General features: G+C 40.0%; 1 protein-coding gene across 3 annotated transcripts in view; it reads right to left on the bottom strand.

The window, feature by feature from the left end:
• Positions 1 to 549: 549 nt before the first annotated feature.
• fn1b (fibronectin 1b) overlaps positions 550 to 18,075 on the bottom strand; it is a 142,748-nt gene continuing 125,222 nt past the window's right edge. For 2 of the 3 annotated variants that reach the window (XM_061974613.2, XM_061974614.2), the window contains 11 exons: positions 17,766 to 17,945; positions 17,616 to 17,705; positions 14,720 to 14,908; positions 14,110 to 14,199; positions 7,786 to 8,192; positions 6,426 to 6,564; positions 5,449 to 5,634; positions 2,250 to 2,375; positions 1,875 to 1,981; positions 1,644 to 1,736; positions 550 to 899 (listed from right to left, as the gene is read on the bottom strand). In XM_061974613.2, the coding sequence (XP_061830597.1) occupies positions 822 to 899; positions 1,644 to 1,736; positions 1,875 to 1,981; positions 2,250 to 2,375; positions 5,449 to 5,634; positions 6,426 to 6,564; positions 7,786 to 8,192; positions 14,110 to 14,199; positions 14,720 to 14,908; positions 17,616 to 17,705; positions 17,766 to 17,945 (1,685 nt within the window). In that variant the 3' untranslated portion in view covers positions 550 to 821. The remainder of the gene's footprint in view (positions 900 to 1,643; positions 1,737 to 1,874; positions 1,982 to 2,249; positions 2,376 to 5,448; positions 5,635 to 6,425; positions 6,565 to 7,785; positions 8,193 to 14,109; positions 14,200 to 14,719; positions 14,909 to 17,615; positions 17,706 to 17,765; positions 17,946 to 18,075) is intronic. The other variant, XR_012050846.1, reaches the window with a different exon arrangement.

Raw genomic sequence — 18,075 nt, forward strand, 5'->3', positions numbered from 1 at the left:
TCATCACTAATCACATGTTTCATCATTCCTTCATATTGATACCAAGTAGTGGGTACTGGTATCAGACCAATATTAACGATATTTAGATGGATATTTGTGTGACAGGATCTTACTTTTGCTGCTGATTATCCTCACAATTTATGCAACTTGTAGTCACACACACACACACACACACACACTATCTCTATTGTCTCTCTCTCAGGCCCCTCCCCCCTGACTACTTATACTATTACAGTTGAATAGTAACACTTGTTTTATTTTCAGCACTTTCATAAGGAAATTATGATCAACTTTCTAGAAGCATATTCACAAACTATTATGACATTTCAAGTTTAACGTATCAATATCTGCAATTCTCCACCTGTTTTGACGCTACTTGGTATCGAATCGATACCAAAACATCCCAGTATCGACCACCCCCACTAGAAAGGCATCAATAAAAACGTGACATTTTTCTGGTGATCTTTCCAACTTTATTACAAGGATGGACTTTGTGCAGTAGAAACAAGTTTGGCAGAAACACAAACAATTCACACAGAAAAGAAAGGATAAATTATTCTTAAAGGGACAGTGTCACCTTTTTACTTGCAGGAACACAAGAACTCTGACAAAAACTGCAATGGCTTCTTCTCTCTCCTGGAAGCTGGAGAAGGTGACGTGTGAAAGGATGATTGTGTCAGGGTTGTGTTGTGGTCTGGGGTCAGGATTGTGTTGTGGTCTGGGGTCAGGGTTGTGTTGTGGTCTGGGGTCAGGGTTGTGTTGTGTTGTGGCAGGTGAGGCAGTGCAGTGGTGGAAGAAGCGAAGCGGGGGATGGGTGGACTTCACTCTCGAGGGTCCGGCACCACGTGGGTGTTTGCCAGCAGGTCAGGTCTCAGACACTCGATGGGACAATGGATGTTCTGCACAAACATTTCACAACAAACCTCCAATCATTCATCACACTGTGCTGGGGGCCCGTGATCTGCGGGGGCCCCGCTTAGCGTGAAGAAGCGCATTCAAAAGTCAAAGACACGGCACTGTGTGAGAAATGTTCCTAGCCCCTTCCTGCTCCGCCACTGATAATCTAATGACAAATGTATTAGATTTTCTTCTAGTAGTCATATTTAATTATATCTTTTAATATTCATATTTAATAAAAAAAAAAAAAATTCAATATTTTTTGTATTTATGTTCAATATATCATCTTTTAATATTTATATTTAATATATATTTTAGTATTCATATTTAATAGGATATCATTTTTTAATATTCATATATAATATATATTTTTTAATGTTCATATTTAATATATCGTCTTTTAGTATTCATATTTAATGTATTAATATTTAATATTTCCGTATTCATATTTAATATATCATTTAGTATTCATATTATATATTTTAGTATTCATATTTCATCTTTTAGTATTCATGTTTAATATATCATCTTTTAGTATTCATATTTATTATATCTTTTAGTGTTCATATTTAATACATCATCTTTTAATATTCATATTTATTTTTGATATCATCTTGTAGTATTAATATTTAATATATTTTAGTATTCATATTTAATATATTTTAGTATTCATATTCAATATGATATAATCTGTTATTATTCATATTTACTATGATATCATGTTGTAGTATTCATATTAATATCACCTTGATGAGTGTGCTGTCTCCGTATCGGACAGGTGTCAGCAGGCTGGCGTCAGCAGCAGAAGAAGGTCTGAGACAATTCTCACATCTCCAGCCCTGACGTCAGCAAATATTCATCAATATTGCACATTGATCATCAATATTACACATCAATCATTGATCATCAATATTACACATGGAACATGGATCATTGATCATCAATATGGAAGATGGCTAATAATCAATAATCAATACCTGCTGTCCTCCGTAGCAGGTGCAGGTACAAATGGCGCCCAGGTATTCTTTCTGCCACTGGTTGCCCACCTGGAAGGTTTTGCCCTCGTCGTAGCAAACTGACTCGTCTGCAGGGAGAAGAAGAAGAAGAAGGTGAAGGTGGTCAACATGCAGTGTGGTAGGTTCACCACCAGAGGGAGACAATAAGTCAACATGCAGTGTGGTAGGTTCACCACCAGAGGGAGACAATAAGTCAACATGCAGTGTGGTAGGTTCACCACCAGAGGGAGACAATAAGTCAACATGCAGTGTGGTAGGTTCACCACCAGAGGGAGACAATAAGTCCACATGCAGTGTGGTAGGTTCACCACCAGAGGGAGACAAATGTTGACTCACGAGGTTCACACTTGAACTCTCCTTTGCCGTTCCCCGAGCACGTGCAGCTCATCATGTGACCATTCTCTGCCTGCCGGTCCCACTTTTCTCCCACGCGGTAGTTCTGCCCGTTGTCATGGCACCACCCTGTAGGAACACACACAATATCTTTAATTTACTGACTGAATGTTGTCATGGCAACACACTGCAGGAACACCCACATTATCTTTAATTTACTGACTGAACGTTGTCATGGCAACACACTGCAGGAACACCCACATTATCTTTAATTTACTGACTGAACCAAGAATTTGACATGTATTTTACAAACGTTTTAGCTAGCATATGCTAACATTAGCCCAGGAGAAGTAGTGAGGCTACATACTGGGAAGAGAAGTGGGGAAGAGAAGTAGGGAAGAGAAGTATGGAAGAGAAGTAGTGAAGAGAAGTGGGGAAGAAAAGTAGGGAAGAGAAGTGGGGAAGAAAAGTAGGGAAGAGAAGTAGGGAAGAGAAGTGGGGAAGAAAAGTAGGGAAGAGAAGTAGGGAAGAGAAGTAGGGAAGAGAAGTGGGGAAGAAAAGTAGGGAAGAGAAGTAGTGAAGAGAAGTAGGGAAGAGAAGTGGGGAAGAAAAGTAGGGAAGAGAAGTAGGGAAGAGAAGTGGGGAAGAAAAGTAGGGAAGAGAAGTAGGGAAGAGAAGTAGGGAAGAGAAGTGGGGAAGAAAAGTAGGGAAGAGAAGTAGTGAAGAGAAGTAGTGAAGAGAAGTAGGGAAGAGAAGTGGGGAAGAGAAGTAAGGAAGAGAAGTAGGGAAGAGAAGTAGGGAAGAGAAGTGGGGAAGAGAAGTAAGGAAGAGAAGTAGGGAAGAGAAGTAGGGAAGAGAAGTGGGGAAGAAAAGTAGGGAAGAGAAGTAGGGAAGAGAAGTGGGGAAGAAAAGTAGGGAAGAGAAGTGGGGAAGAAAAGTAGGGAAGAGAAGTAAGGAAGAGAAGTAGGGAAGAGAAGTGGGGAAGAAAAGTAGGGAAGAGAAGTAGTGAAGAGAAGTAGTGAAGAGAAGTAGGGAAGAGAAGTAGGGAAGAGAAGTGGGGAAGAGAAGTGGGGAAGAGAAGTGGGGAAGAGAAGTAGGGAAGAGAAGTAGGGAAGAGAAGTAGGGAAGAGAAGTAGGGAAGAGAAGTGGGGAAGAAAAGTAGGGAAGAGAAGTAGGGAAGAGAAGTAGTGAAGAGAAGTGGGGAAGAAAAGTAGGGAAGAGAAGTGGGGAAGAAAAGTAGGGAAGAGAAGTAGGGAAGAGAAGTGGGGAAGAAAAGTAGGGAAGAGAAGTAGGGAAGAGAAGTAGGGAAGAGAAGTGGGGAAGAAAAGTAGGGAAGAGAAGTAGTGAAGAGAAGTAGGGAAGAGAAGTGGGGAAGAAAAGTAGGGAAGAGAAGTAGGGAAGAGAAGTGGGGAAGAAAAGTACGGAAGAGAAGTAGGGAAGAGAAGTAGGGAAGAGAAGTAGGGAAGAGAAGTGGGGAAGAAAAGTAGGGAAGAGAAGTGGGGAAGAGAAGTGGGGAAGAAAAGTAGGGAAGAGAAGTAGGGAAGAGAAGTGGGGAAGAAAAGTAGGGAAGAGAAGTAGGGAAGAGAAGTGGGGAAGAGAAGTGGGGAAGAGAAGTGGGGAAGAGAAGTAGGGAAGAGAAGTAGGGAAGAGAAGTAGTGAAGAGAAGTAGGGAAGAGAAGTGGGGAAGAGAAGTGGGGAAGAGAAGTAGGGAAGAGAAGTAGGGAAGAGAAGTAGGGAAGAGAAGTAGGGAAGAGAAGTGGGGAAGAAAAGTAGGGAAGAGAAGTAGGGAAGAGAAGTAGTGAAGAGAAGTAGGGAAGAGAAGTGGGGAAGAAAAGTAGGGAAGAGAAGTAGGGAAGAGAAGTGGGGAAGAGAAGTAGGGAAGAGAAGTAGGGAAGAGAAGTAGGGAAGAGAAGTGGGGAAGAAAAGTAGGGAAGAGAAGTAGGGAAGAGAAGTAGGGAAGAGAAGTAGGGAAGAGAAGTGGGGAAGAAAAGTAGGGAAGAGAAGTGGGGAAGAAAAGTAGGGAAGAGGTTGTCTCCGATTTGCCTCGCCGACTGGAAGCAGAAGTGGGAAGAGAAGTGGGGAAGAGAAGTGGGAGAGAAGTGGAAGAGAAGTGGGAAGAAGAGAAGTGGGGAAGAGAAGTGGGGAAGAAAGTTGGGAAGATGAAGGTGGGGAAGAGAAGTGGGAGAGAAGTAGGGAAGAGAAGGTAGGGAAGAGAAGTAGGAAGAGAAGTAGGAGAGAAGAGGAAGAGAAGTGGGAGAGAAGTAGGGGAAGAGAAGTGGGAAGAGAAGTGGGAAGAGAAGTAGGGAAGAGAAGTGGAAGAGAGTCGGAGAGAGTGGGAAGAGAAGTAGGGAAGAGAAGTAGGGACCTATTAGTTCGGATTTTCCTCAGAGAAGTGGGGAAGAAAAGTAGGGAAGACTGTTCCTTCTCCGACTTTCCTCTCCTATTGTAGGTAGTTAGGTGGAAGTGGAAGAGCAGTAGGGAAGAGAAGTAGGGAAGAGAAGTCCCTCCACTTACTTGTTCCTCGCCTATTCCCTTTCCTAAGTAGCGGAAGAGAAGTCCGCTCCGAAGTAGGCTCGCCTAGAAGGGAGAAGTAGGGAAGAGAAGTGGGAAGAGAAGTAGGGGAAGAGAAGTGGGGAAGAAGTTGTAGGAAAAGTAGGGATAGGTAAGTAGGGAAGGAGAAGTGAGGAAGAGAAGTTGGAGTAAGTAGGGTCGAAGTTCCTCCTGACGTTCCTCAGAAGTAGTGAAGAGAAGTAGGGAAGAGAAGTAGGGTAGAGTTGTAGTGAAGTAGATCCGTAGCTTGAAGAGAAGTAGCGGAGAGAAGTAGGGAAGAGAAGTAGGGAAGAGAAGTAGGGAAGAGTGGGAAGAGAAGGTAGGGTCACGTCGGCTAGGGAAGAGAAGTGGACGAAGTGAAGTAGGCGAAGTGCTAGTGGGAAGAGAAGTAGGGAAGAGAAGTAGGGCTCGCCTACGTTGTCCGCTCCTACTTTCCTCTGCCTAGTAGGGAAGAGAAGTAGGGAAGGAGAAGTGGGGAAGAGAAGTAGGGGAGAGTTGAAGAGTAGGTTCCTCCTGACTTCCTCTCCTGATTTCCTCTCCTACTGTTCCTCTCCTACTATCCTCAGAGAAGTAGGGAAGAGAAGTAGGGAAGAGAAGTAGGGAAAAGAAGTGGGGAAGAGAAGTAGTGAAGAGAAGTAGTGAGTGTACTAACTGGAGGAGTCACAGCGGAAGTGTCCTCGGCCCAGACCCAAACATCTGCACCACAGCTTGAAGCCGGTCTCAGACATGCGCTCCCACTCGGCGCCCACATCATGGTAGGTGGTGGTGAAAGTGTCATAGCAGGCGTCGTCTGTGGCAGGAAGTCCGTCTGGGAGCGTGGAAGGAAGTCCGTCTGGAACTTCAGGAAGAAGAAGATGAGAAGGAATAATATCACTTAGTAGATCCATCACCAATCAGTATCAGCTCATTTTAATAAAAATAAGGACATGATGGATGAATAACTTCTAATACAGATGATACTTGAACTCATTAGGAGTCTCCATACGCAGTGTGGAGCCGCTCCACTCAGCTAATATCCATCACTTCTAATTCGGGAAATCAACTCCACTTCTTAAGTATCATTATCAAGTAGTGTTATCACTGGAGGACGAGGCTAAACACGTTACACGCTAAACTAGCAGCTAAGCAATTACCAAGAAATAAGTTCTTTGTAAAGTTTACATTACAGCAGAAAGTACAAAGTTATAAGTACATCAATTATATATAATAATATATTGGATATGTTTATAATATATATTATAATATATGTATATAAATAAACACACATACATAGTATAAGTTTAGAGTATATATATTTATATATATAATGATATACAATATATGTATATACTGTATGTATGTGTATATATATATAGCTATAAATACACATGCAAATATATATTTATGAATATACACATATGTGTATAAATACACACACTGTGCAACACATGTATCATGTCGAGTATGAATGATATCTGACTTGTGTTCCCAGCAGAGATGGTATCAGATGGACTTAGTGCAACATGTATCAGACAGTATCGTGTCGAGTATGAATGATATCTGACTTGTGTTCCCAGCAGAGATGGTATCAGATGGACTTAGTGCAACATGTATCAGACAGTATCGTGTCGAGTATGAATGATATCTGACTTGTGTTCCCAGCAGAGATGGTCTGTTCCAGGACTTTGTGTTTCAGCGCCCCCTTCAGGGCCTCCACCAGGACCTGGTAGTCGGCACCCTGGGTCAGTCCCACCAGCGTGGCAGTGGTGGTGGTCCCTGGCAGGCGCACCTGGGCACAGGTGAAAGACACGGGTAAGTAAGGTGTGGCAGGTGAGGAGGACGTCACAGGTGACAACCAGCAGGTAAGTAAGGTGTGGCAAGTGAGGAGGACGTCACAGGTGACAACCAGCAGGTAAGTAAGGTGTGGCAGGTGAGGAGGACGTCACAGGTGACAACCAGCAGGTAAGTAAGGTGTGGCGGGTGAGGGAGACGTCACAGGTGACAGACAGCAGGTAAGTAAGGTGTGGCAGGTGAGGGAGACGTCACAGGTGACAGACAGCAGGTAAGTAAGGTGTGGCAGGTGAGGGAGACGTCACAGGTGACAGACAGCAGGTAAGTAAGGTGTGGCAGGTGAGGGAGACGTCACAGGTGACAGACAGCAGGTAAGTAAGGTGTGGCAGGTGAGGGAGACGTCACAGGTGACAGACAGCAGGTAAGTAAGGTGTTGCAGGTGAGGAGGACGTCACAGGTGACAGACAGCAGGTAAGTAAGGTGTGGCAGGTGAGGAGGACGTCACAGGTGTCAGCCAGCAGGTAAGTAAGGTGTGGCAGGTGAGGAGGACGTCACAGGTGACAACCAGCAGGTAAGTAAGGTGTGGCAGGTGAGGAGGACGTCACAGGTGACAGACAGCAGGTAAGTAAGGTGTGGCAGGTGAGGAGGACGTTACAGGTGACAATCAGCAGGTAAGTAAGGTGTGGCAGGTGAGGAGGACGTCACAGGTGACAGACAGCAGGTAAGTAAGGTGTGGCAGGTGAGGAGGACGTCACAGGTGACAACCAGCAGGTAAGTAAGGTGTGGCAGGTGAGGAGGACGTCACAGGTGACAACCAGCAGGTAAGTAAGGTGTGGCAGGTGAGGGAGACGTCACAGGTGACAGACAGCAGGTAAGTAAGGTGTGGCAGGTGAGGAGGACGTCACAGGTGACAGACAGCAGGTAAGTAAGGTGTGGCAGGTGAGGAGGACGTCACAGGTGACAACCAGCAGGTAAGTAAGGTGTGGCAGGTGAGGGAGACGTCACAGGTGACAGACAGCAGGTAAGTAAGGTGTGGCAGGTGAGGAGGACATCACAGGTGACAGACAGCAGGTAAGTAAGGTGTGGCAGGTGAGGAGGACATCACAGGTGACAGACAGCAGGTAAGTAAGGTGTGGCAGGTGAGGAGGACGTCACAGGTGACAGACAGCAGGTAAGTAAGGTGTGGCAGGTGAGGAGCACAGGTGAGGTGCGTGCTCACCTGGAACATCTGCTCGTCCAGGTGTGTGACAGGGTTGCAGGAGACCAGGTAGGCGTTGCTCTGACTGTAGGGCTGCCATGACAGTGTGGTTCTGGTCTGGGCCTCCAGGGGGAGCCGTGACTCGTTAGGAAAGGTGAGGCCATGAGGCACGTTGAGTTTAACGTAAGGTTGGCGGCGGCCGTCTGCGTCGGGGAGAGGAAGGAAGACCAGCGGCCATTGACCCTGAGCGCCATTGTTGTTGTTGTTGTTGTACTCCTCCACGTGCTGGCTCTGACCGCCCACACCCTCCTGCCCGTTGGTGCCCACCAGATGGACCCGGTTACCCAGGTCCAGTTCTGGCACGTCCAGCCTGTCAGTCACGTCTCCCGGGCGATGAGGGAGTGGTACCGGCAGCAAGGAGCCTGGTTCTGGTGGAGAGTGATTATCTGTGATTAATCATGATTACTGTCATCATTATTCATGATTAACATCTATCTGCCATTCATCATGATTACTGTACATCTGTCTGTGATTAATCATGATTATGTATATCTGTGATTAATCAAACATCTATCTGCCATTCATCATGATTACTGTACATCTGTCTGTGATTAATCATGATTATGTATATCTGTGATTAATCATGATTAAAGTACAGCTGTCTGTGATTAATCATGATTATGTCTATCTGTGATTAATCATGATTAATGTACATCTGTCTGTGATTAATCATGATTATGTCTATCTGTGATTAATCATGATTAAAGTACATCTGTCTGTGATTAATCATGATTATGTATATCTGTGATTAATCATGATTAAAGTACAGCTGTCTGTGATTAATCATGATTATGTCCATCTGAGATTAATCATGATTACTGTACATCTGTCTGTGATTAATCATGATTATGTCTATCTGTGATTAATCATGATTAAAGTAAAGCTGTCTGTGATTAATCATGATTATGTCTATCTGCCATTAATCTTGATTACTGTACATCTGTCTGTGATTAATCATGATTATGTCTACCTGTGATTAATCATGATTAAAGTAAAGCTGTCTGTGATTAATCATGATTATGTCTATCTGCCATTCATCTTGATTACTGTACATCTGTCTGTGATTAATCATGATTATGTCTATCTGTGATTAATCATGATTAAAGTAAAGGTGTCTGTGATTAATCATGATTATGTCTATCTGCCATTCATCTTGATTACTGTACATCTGTCTGTGATTAATCATGATTATGTATATCTGTGATTAATCATGATTAAAGTACAGCTGTCTGTGATTAATCATGATTATGTCTATCTGTGATTAATCATGATTAATGTACATCTGTCTGTGATTAATCATGATTATGTCTATCTGTGATTAATCATGATTAAAGTACATCTGTCTGTGATTAATCATGATTATGTATATCTGTGATTAATCATGATTAAAGTACAGCTGTCTGTGATTAATCATGATTATGTCCATCTGAGATTAATCATGATTACTGTACATCTGTCTGTGATTAATCATGATTATGTCTATCTGTGATTAATCATGATTAAAGTAAAGCTGTCTGTGATTAATCATGATTATGTCTATCTGCCATTAATCTTGATTACTGTACATCTGTCTGTGATTAATCATGATTATGTCTACCTGTGATTAATCATGATTAAAGTAAAGCTGTCTGTGATTAATCATGATTATGTCTATCTGCCATTCATCTTGATTACTGTACATCTGTCTGTGATTAATCATGATTATGTCTATCTGTGATTAATCATGATTAAAGTAAAGGTGTCTGTGATTAATCATGATTATGTCTATCTGCCATTCATCTTGATTACTGTACATCTGTCTGTGATTAATCATGATTATGTATATCTGTGATTAATCATGATTAAAGTACAGCTGTCTGTGATTAATCATGATTATGTCTATCTGTGATTAATCATGATTAATGTACATCTGTCTGTGATTAATCATGATTATGTCTATCTGTGATTAATCATGATTAAAGTACATCTGTCTGTGATTAATCATGATTATGTATATCTGTGATTAATCATGATTAAAGTACAGCTGTCTGTGATTAATCATGATTATGTCTATCTGTGATTAATCATGATTAATGTACATCTGTCTGTGATTAATCATGATTATGTCTATCTGCCATTAATCTTGATTACTGTACATCTGTCTGTGATTAATCATGATTATGTCTATCTGTGATTAATCATGATTAAAGTACAGCTGTCTGTGATTAATCATGATTATGTCCATCTGAGATTAATCATGATTACTGTACATCTGTCTGTGATTAATCATGATTATGTCTATCTGTGATTAATCATGATTAAAGTAAAGCTGTCTGTGATTAATCATGATTATGTCTATCTGCCATTAATCTTGATTACTGTACATCTGTCTGTGATTAATCATGATTATGTCTACCTGTGATTAATCATGATTACTGTACATCTGTCTGTGATTAATCATGATTATGTCTATCTGTGATTAATCATGATTAAAGTACAGCTGTCTGTGATTAATCATGATTATGTCTATCTGTGATTAATCATGATTAATGTACATCTGTCTGTGATTAATCATGATTATGTCTATCTGTGATTAATCATGATTAAAGTACATCTGTCTGTGATTAATCATGATTATGTATATCTGTGATTAATCATGATTAAGTACAGCTGTCTGTGATTAATCATGATTATGTCTATCTGTGATTAATCATGATTAATGTACATCTGTCTGTGATTAATCATGATTATGTCTATCTGCCATTAATCTTGATTACTGTACATCTGTCTGTGATTAATCATGATTATGTCTATCTGTGATTAATCATGATTAAAGTACAGCTGTCTGTGATTAATCATGATTATGTCCATCTGAGATTAATCATGATTACTGTACATCTGTCTGTGATTAATCATGATTATGTCTATCTGTGATTAATCATGATTAAAGTAAAGCTGTCTGTGATTAATCATGATTATGTCTATCTGCCATTAATCTTGATTACTGTACATCTGTCTGTGATTAATCATGATTATGTCTACCTGTGATTAATCATGATTACTGTACATCTGTCTGTGATTAATCATGATTATGTCTATCTGTGATTAATCATGATTAAAGTACAGCTGTCTGTGATTAATCATGATTATGTCTATCTGCGATTAATCATGATTACTGTACATCTGCCTGTGATTAATCATGATGATGTCTATCTGTGATTAATCATGATTAAAGTACAGCTGTCTGTGATTAATCATGATTATGTCTATCTGCGATTAATCATGATTAAAGTACATCTGTCTGTGATTAATCATGATTATGTCTATCTGTGATTAATCATGATTATGTCTATCTGTGATTAATCATGATTACTGTACATCTGTCTGTGATTAATCATGATTATGTCTATCTGTGATTAATCATGATTAAAGTACATCTGTCTATCATTAATCATGATTATGTCTATCTGCCATTAATCATGATTAATGTACATATGTCTGTGATTAATCATGATTATGTCTATCTGTGATTAATCATGATTAAAGTACAGCTGTCTGTGATTAATCATGATTATGTCTATCTGTGATTAATCATGATTAAAGTAAAGCTGTCTGTGATTAATCATGATTATGTCTATCTGTGATTAATCATGATTAAAGTACAGCTGTCTGTGATTAATCATGATTATGTCTATCTGTGATTAATCATGATTAAAGTACAGCTGTCTGTGATTAATCATGATTATGTCTATCTGTGATTAATCATGATTAAAGTACATCTGTCTGTGATTAATCATGATTATGTCTATCTGTGATTGATCATGATTAATGTACATCTGTCTGTGATTAATCATGATTATGTCTATCTGTGATTAATCACGATTAAAGTACAGCTGTCTGTGATTAATCATGATTATGTCTATCTGCGATTAATCATGATTACTGTACATGTCTGTGATTAATCATGATTATGTCTATCTGTGATTAATCATGATTAAAGTACAGCTGTCTGTGATTAATCATGATTATGTCTATCTGCGATTAATCATGATTACTGTACATCTGTCTGTGATTAATCATGATTTTGTCTATCTGTGATTAATCATGATTAAAGTACAGCTGTCTGTGATTAATCATGATTATGTCTATCTGCGATTAATCATGATTATGTCTATCTGCAATTAATCATGATTAATGTACATCCATCTGTGATTAATCATGATTATGTCTATCTGTGATTAATCATGATTAAAGTACAGCTGTCTATGAGTAATCATGATTATGTCTATCTAGGATTAATCATAATTAATGTACATCTGTCTGTGATTAAGTCACTGCCGATGTGTCCTTGGGCAAGACACTTGACCCACCTTCTCCCAGTGCCACCCACACTGCTTTAAATGGAACTTACATATTGGCTTTCACTATGTAAAGTGCTTTGAGTCACTAGAGAAAAGCGCTATATAAATATAATTCACTTCACTTCACATTAATCATGATTATGTCTATCTGTTATTAATCATGATTAATGTACATCTGTCTGTGATTAGTCATGATTACTGTCATCAAGCTGCGATTAATCATGATTAACAACCATCTGCGATTAATCTCGATTAATGTCTATCTGCGATTAATCATGATTACTGTATAACTGTGACTAATCATTAATTGCAAATAGACATAAATCATGATTAGTGAAGTGAAGTGAATTATATTTATATAGCGTGTTTCTCTAGTGACTCAAAGCGCTTTACATAGTGAAAGCCAATATCTAAGTTCCATTTAAAGCAGTGTGGGTGTCACTGGGAGCAGGTGGGTCAAGTGTCTTGCCCAAGGACACAACGGCAGTGACTAGTACGGCGGAAGTGGGGATCGAACCTGGAACCCTGAAGTTGCTGGCACTCTACCAACCGAGCTATACCGCCCCCGATTAATGTCCATCTATCTGATTAATCATGACTACTGTCATCTAACCACAATCAATCAAGATTAATGTCTAGCTGCGATTAATAATGATCAATGTCTTTTTGTTATTAATCCATGATTAATCTTGATTGTCTATCTGTGATTAATTATGATTACTGTATAACTGTGATAGACATTAATCACGATTAATGTCTATCTGTCTGCGATTATTTTTTGATTGTCTTTCTATCTGTGATTAATCATGATTAATGTCCGTCTGTGATTAATCATGATTACTGTCCATCTATCTGATTAATCATGATTACTGTCATCTAACCACAATCAATCAAGATTAATGTCTAGCTGCGATTAATAATGATCAATGTCTATTTGTTATTAATCCATGATTAATCTTGATTGTCTATCTGTGATTAATTATAATTACTGTATAACTGTGATTAATCATTAATTGCAGATAGACATTAATCACGATTAATGTCTATCTGTCTGCGATTATTTTTTAATTGCCTTTCTATCTGCGATTAATTATGATTAATGTCTTTCTATCTGTGATTAATCATGATTAATGTCCGTCTGTGATTAATCATGATTAATGTCCGTCTGTGATTAATCATGATTACTGTCCATCTATCTGATTAATCATGATTACTGTCATCTAGTCGCAATTAATCACGATTAATGTCTATCTGTCTGCGATTATTTTTTGATTGTCTTTCTATCTGCGATTAATTATGATTAATGTCTTTCTATCTGTGATTAATCATGATTAATGTCCGTCTGTGATTAATCATGATTAATGTCCGTCTGTGATTAATCATGATTAATGTCCGTCTGTGATTAATCATGATTACTGTCCATCTATCTGATTAATCATGATTACTGTCATCTAGTCGCAATTAATCAAGATTAATGTCTATCTGCGATTAATCATGACTATTGTCCATGTATCAGTGATTAATCATGATTAATATCTGTGATTATTCATGATTAATGTCTATCTGCGACATCATGATTAATTACAACAACAAAATGTGATTAATCACATTTAAATATTTCAAAAACTCTCAAACCCACATAAACACGCCCCTTAGCGACGGGGGTAAAAAGTTCAAGTTAAAGCAGCAATGATAGTCTCACACACACTAGGTGTGGTGAAATGATCCTCTGCATTTGACCCAGGTGAGGGGAGCAGTGAGCAGCAGCGGTGGCCACGCCCGGGAATCATTTTGGTGATTTAACCCCCAATTCCAAGCCTTGATGCTGAGTGCCAAGCAGGGAGGTAATGGCTCCCATGTTTATAGTCTTTGGTATGACTCGGCCGGGGTTTGAACTCACAACCTACCCATCTCTGATGTGTAAACATGGATGATGAATACTCACGAGTCCTGATTCTGCCCACCAGAGGAGGACTTCTCTGCGTGTTCTGGATGGCCACAATCTTGATGATGTACTCAGTCGCGGGCTTCAGACCTGTCAGTCATGTGACGCATACTTATTAACTAGACCTGCCCACATGTGACACATACTTATTAACTAGACCTGCCCACATGTGACACATACTTATTAACTAGACCTGCCCACACAGTCATGTGACACATACTTATTAACTAGACCTGCCCACATGTGACACATACTTATTAACTAGACCTGCCCACATGTGACACATACTTATTAACTAGACCTGCCCACATGTGACACATACTTATTAACTAGACCTGTCAGTCATGTGACACATACTTATTAACTAGACCTGCCCACACAGTCATGTGACACATACTTATTAACTAGACCTGCCCACACAGTCATGTGACACATACTTATTAACTAGACCTGCCCACACAGTCATGTGACACATACTTATTAACTAGACCTGCCCACATGTGACACATACTTATTAACTAGACCTGCCCACATGTGACACATACTTATTAACTAGACCTGCCCACAGAGAGTCACATACTAACATACTAACTAGTCCAAAGAAACATACCAGATATGGTGGCGTAGTTCTGGCCGGCGTGGGGGCGTGGCTTCAGCTCCCTGAGCGTGGCCCTGGGCTCTGAGTAGGTGACGTAGTAGCCTGTGATGGGCGTGGCAGGAGGTTGCCAGGTGAAGGAGATGTCGGTGGGAGTCAAAGATGTCACCTGGAACTCGGTGGGAGCTTGGACGGCTGGTTTAGCTGCAGGGGAAAACATTTGCTGACTGGTTGATGGTTCTAAGGCTGAAACGACGCGTCGACGTAGTCGACATCATCGGTTACGTAAATACGTCGACGTTGTTTTTATGCTTCGACGCGTCGCATATTTACGTCACACTGCCGTCATGGCGGAGCGCAAAGCAGATGATGCGAGCGGTGCGAGCGAGGGAAAAAAAGCACGCCAAAAGTCGTCAAAAGTGTGGGAGTATTTCAATAAACAAATGTATATAATTCGACATTATTTCGGCCAGTCGGCTTATAAAATCAGAGCCGATCAGTTTACGTTCGCGCGCAGGTATAACGCGGCGCGCTCCCGTCTCATCTGCTGGTGCGCGAGCCCGGTAATTAGACCGCTGTGTCAAATCAAGGAGTACAAAAGACGCCAGCGCAGAGTGGAAAAAGGTTTAGTTCATTACAGATAACCCAGAGTTGTGCCAAAAGTATGTAAGATTTAATATTTCTCTTCGTGGGTGTGGCGCACCTGTTGCGCTGGTGAGATGGGGGGGGGGGTTGTGTGCATGTAGCGTGCTTAGTCTGGAGGCTAAATACACACAGTGTGTTATGTAACTGTTGTTTAGTGTTGATATTCTTTGCTTAGTTTGATAAATGTTGGAGCAGTTTGCTTCATCAGGAGGGTGAAGTCGCTCAATTTAAAGTGTTGGATTTAACTGTGTTGGTGAGGGCGTAGAAAAAGGGGCATTTTTCTACCAGTAGACAGCGTTTAAGATTGAGTGTTTCACTGCTAAATTAATAATATATTTATATTGAATATGGATTTTAAATATGTATCTAAATAGGTGGTTAATTGGTTAGGTATTTATGTATTTGCATATTGGGTTTTCTGTTGCATTTATCTATTGTGTTTCTGGTGTTAAATGTATTTTATATGTATCTTGGTGCATTTATGTTGAGACAATTTATTTAAAATCTGTTTTAACTTAAAGGGAAAAGATGTGTCCATTTTCTTGCACTTGTTTAATGGTTAAGAGTTTGATAGCTAATTAATAGTTGTAAATTATGGGATTGATAATTGATTGATTTTTTTACAGCATGTTAATCTTGTGGTGTTTTGTCCTTAAAGGTTTTTCACCTACTAAAGAAGCTAAAGGCTACTAAAGGCTACTAAAGGCTACTAAAGACAGCTAATGACAGCTAAATAAACTAAAGTCTATTAACACTGCTAAAGACTGCTAAAAAGACTAAAGAAGAAAAAAGAAGCTGTTTCTTGGTTGGAAAAACTGTTGCAAACTAAAGGAAAATAAAAGGAAAAAGTAACTACGGTCTGGTCTTTTGAGTGAAATCCAGAAGCCACATTCAGCATTGGTACATCCCTTCAAGTGTGGGATAAGCACAGCGAAAAAAGCAAAACACTTGACAGTTGTTGTATGCACACTGTGTCGAGCGGAAATGGCCTATCATAGCAGCACAACGGCTATGAAGGAACATTTGAAAAGAAAACACCCGACAGCGTTCTTGCCATCACCATCAACTAGTCAATCGTCCGCGTGAGTATACATTGTCATCATTACACAAAATCATGAATGTGTCATTTGTATCTGCGTTGTAAATTCATAAATTAAAACACTGTTTCGCTCTGAGAGGCGCGTTTGGCATGCCTGTTCAGTGTTTACAAAGACGCGCTCCTCTTTAACGCTAACGTTAATTAGTTGTGCAAATACCTTTTACAACATTAACAGTTACATATACTATGTACAAACCAACAATTAACTTTCACTTTAATCATACTATCATTGTTGTGTTATTAAGCAAAATAAGCAATACTTTTACTTTTGTTGAAATGTTTACACTGTTACAGAATATTTCCTTTTGCACTTTTTTGTATTGGATGTTTATCTTTATTTTTGCACATTTTAAAGCAAAATAAGCAATACTTTTACTTTAGAAATGCTTATACTATTGCAGAATATTAAGATTTGCACTGGATGTTTACTTTTATATTTGCACATTAAAAAGCAAATAAGCTACTTTTAATTTTGTTAAATGTTAAAAGTTTTAAATGTTTACATTGTTACAGAATATTTTGTCATGTTGTTGTCAATGTTGACTGAGTGGCCATACTTTTTTTTTTGTATATAAAAGTCATGCCTTTTGAAAAAACTGGCCAACATTTATTTTTTCATCTTCATTTTAAATAAAAAAAATAATCGGTAAAAGGAAAAATAATCTATAGATTAATCGGAAAAATAATCTATAGATTAACCGATTAATCGAAAAAAATAATCTATAGATTAATCGATAGAAAAATAATCGTTAGCTGCAGCCTTAGATGGTTCCATTCCCCTTTCAAAACCTCCTCTTCTGTAGCCTGAGTCCCATGATTGAGAGTTGATAGTGGACAAGCTCAAACTATCAGCTCACTGTCCAGCACGACTCTTACAACAGGGGTGTCCAAACTTTTCCCACTGAGGGCCACACACTGAAAAATGGAAGTCATGCGGGGCCATTTTCATTTTCTTCCTTTTCAAAAACAATAAAAAAAACATTTTGATCTTTAGTTCTCCCACCTAGTTTGGTCCTCAGGACACAGAAGGCTCTCACTCATAAAACATTATGGAAGGTACTTTTCCTTGTTTATGTCCCAAGAAGAGTAGCAATGCAATACAACACACACACACACACACACACACACACACACACACACACACACACACACACGTGCGCAGGGTACCTGTTTGAACAGTAAGAGGCACAGGTGCGCTCCTGGTGTTGCCGTTGAGCGTGTACAGGTGAACAGAGTAGGTGGTGCCTGGCTGCAGTCCTTTAAGAAGACACGAGCGTCGTCATGGTGATGAAGATGCTTGTTGCCATGGAGACCTACCCGAGACCGTGTAGGTGTAAACGTCCGGCGGGACGGTCTTGGCGATGGTGGGGCGTGAGCTGGAGGCGGGCGTGGCTTCAATCAGGAACCCCGTCAGCGTCTCTCCCTTGGAGCGCCAGTTGAGGGTGAAAGAGTCGTCCTTCACCTCCACGATGCGCACGCGGCGAGGCGGACTGATGTCTGAAATAATAATGATGATGATGTCACTTCAAATAGTCCTACTATGATCTTCATTCCAGGTCATAGTCAGCACCTGCAGGCTTTTTTCTGTCGCTGTTGCGCCTAAAATGTCTGAATTCTTGGCAGCTTT

This window comes from Nerophis lumbriciformis, linkage group LG15 (assembly GCF_033978685.3).
Source record: "Nerophis lumbriciformis linkage group LG15, RoL_Nlum_v2.1, whole genome shotgun sequence".
Classification (NCBI taxonomy): Eukaryota; Metazoa; Chordata; class Actinopteri; order Syngnathiformes; family Syngnathidae; genus Nerophis; species Nerophis lumbriciformis.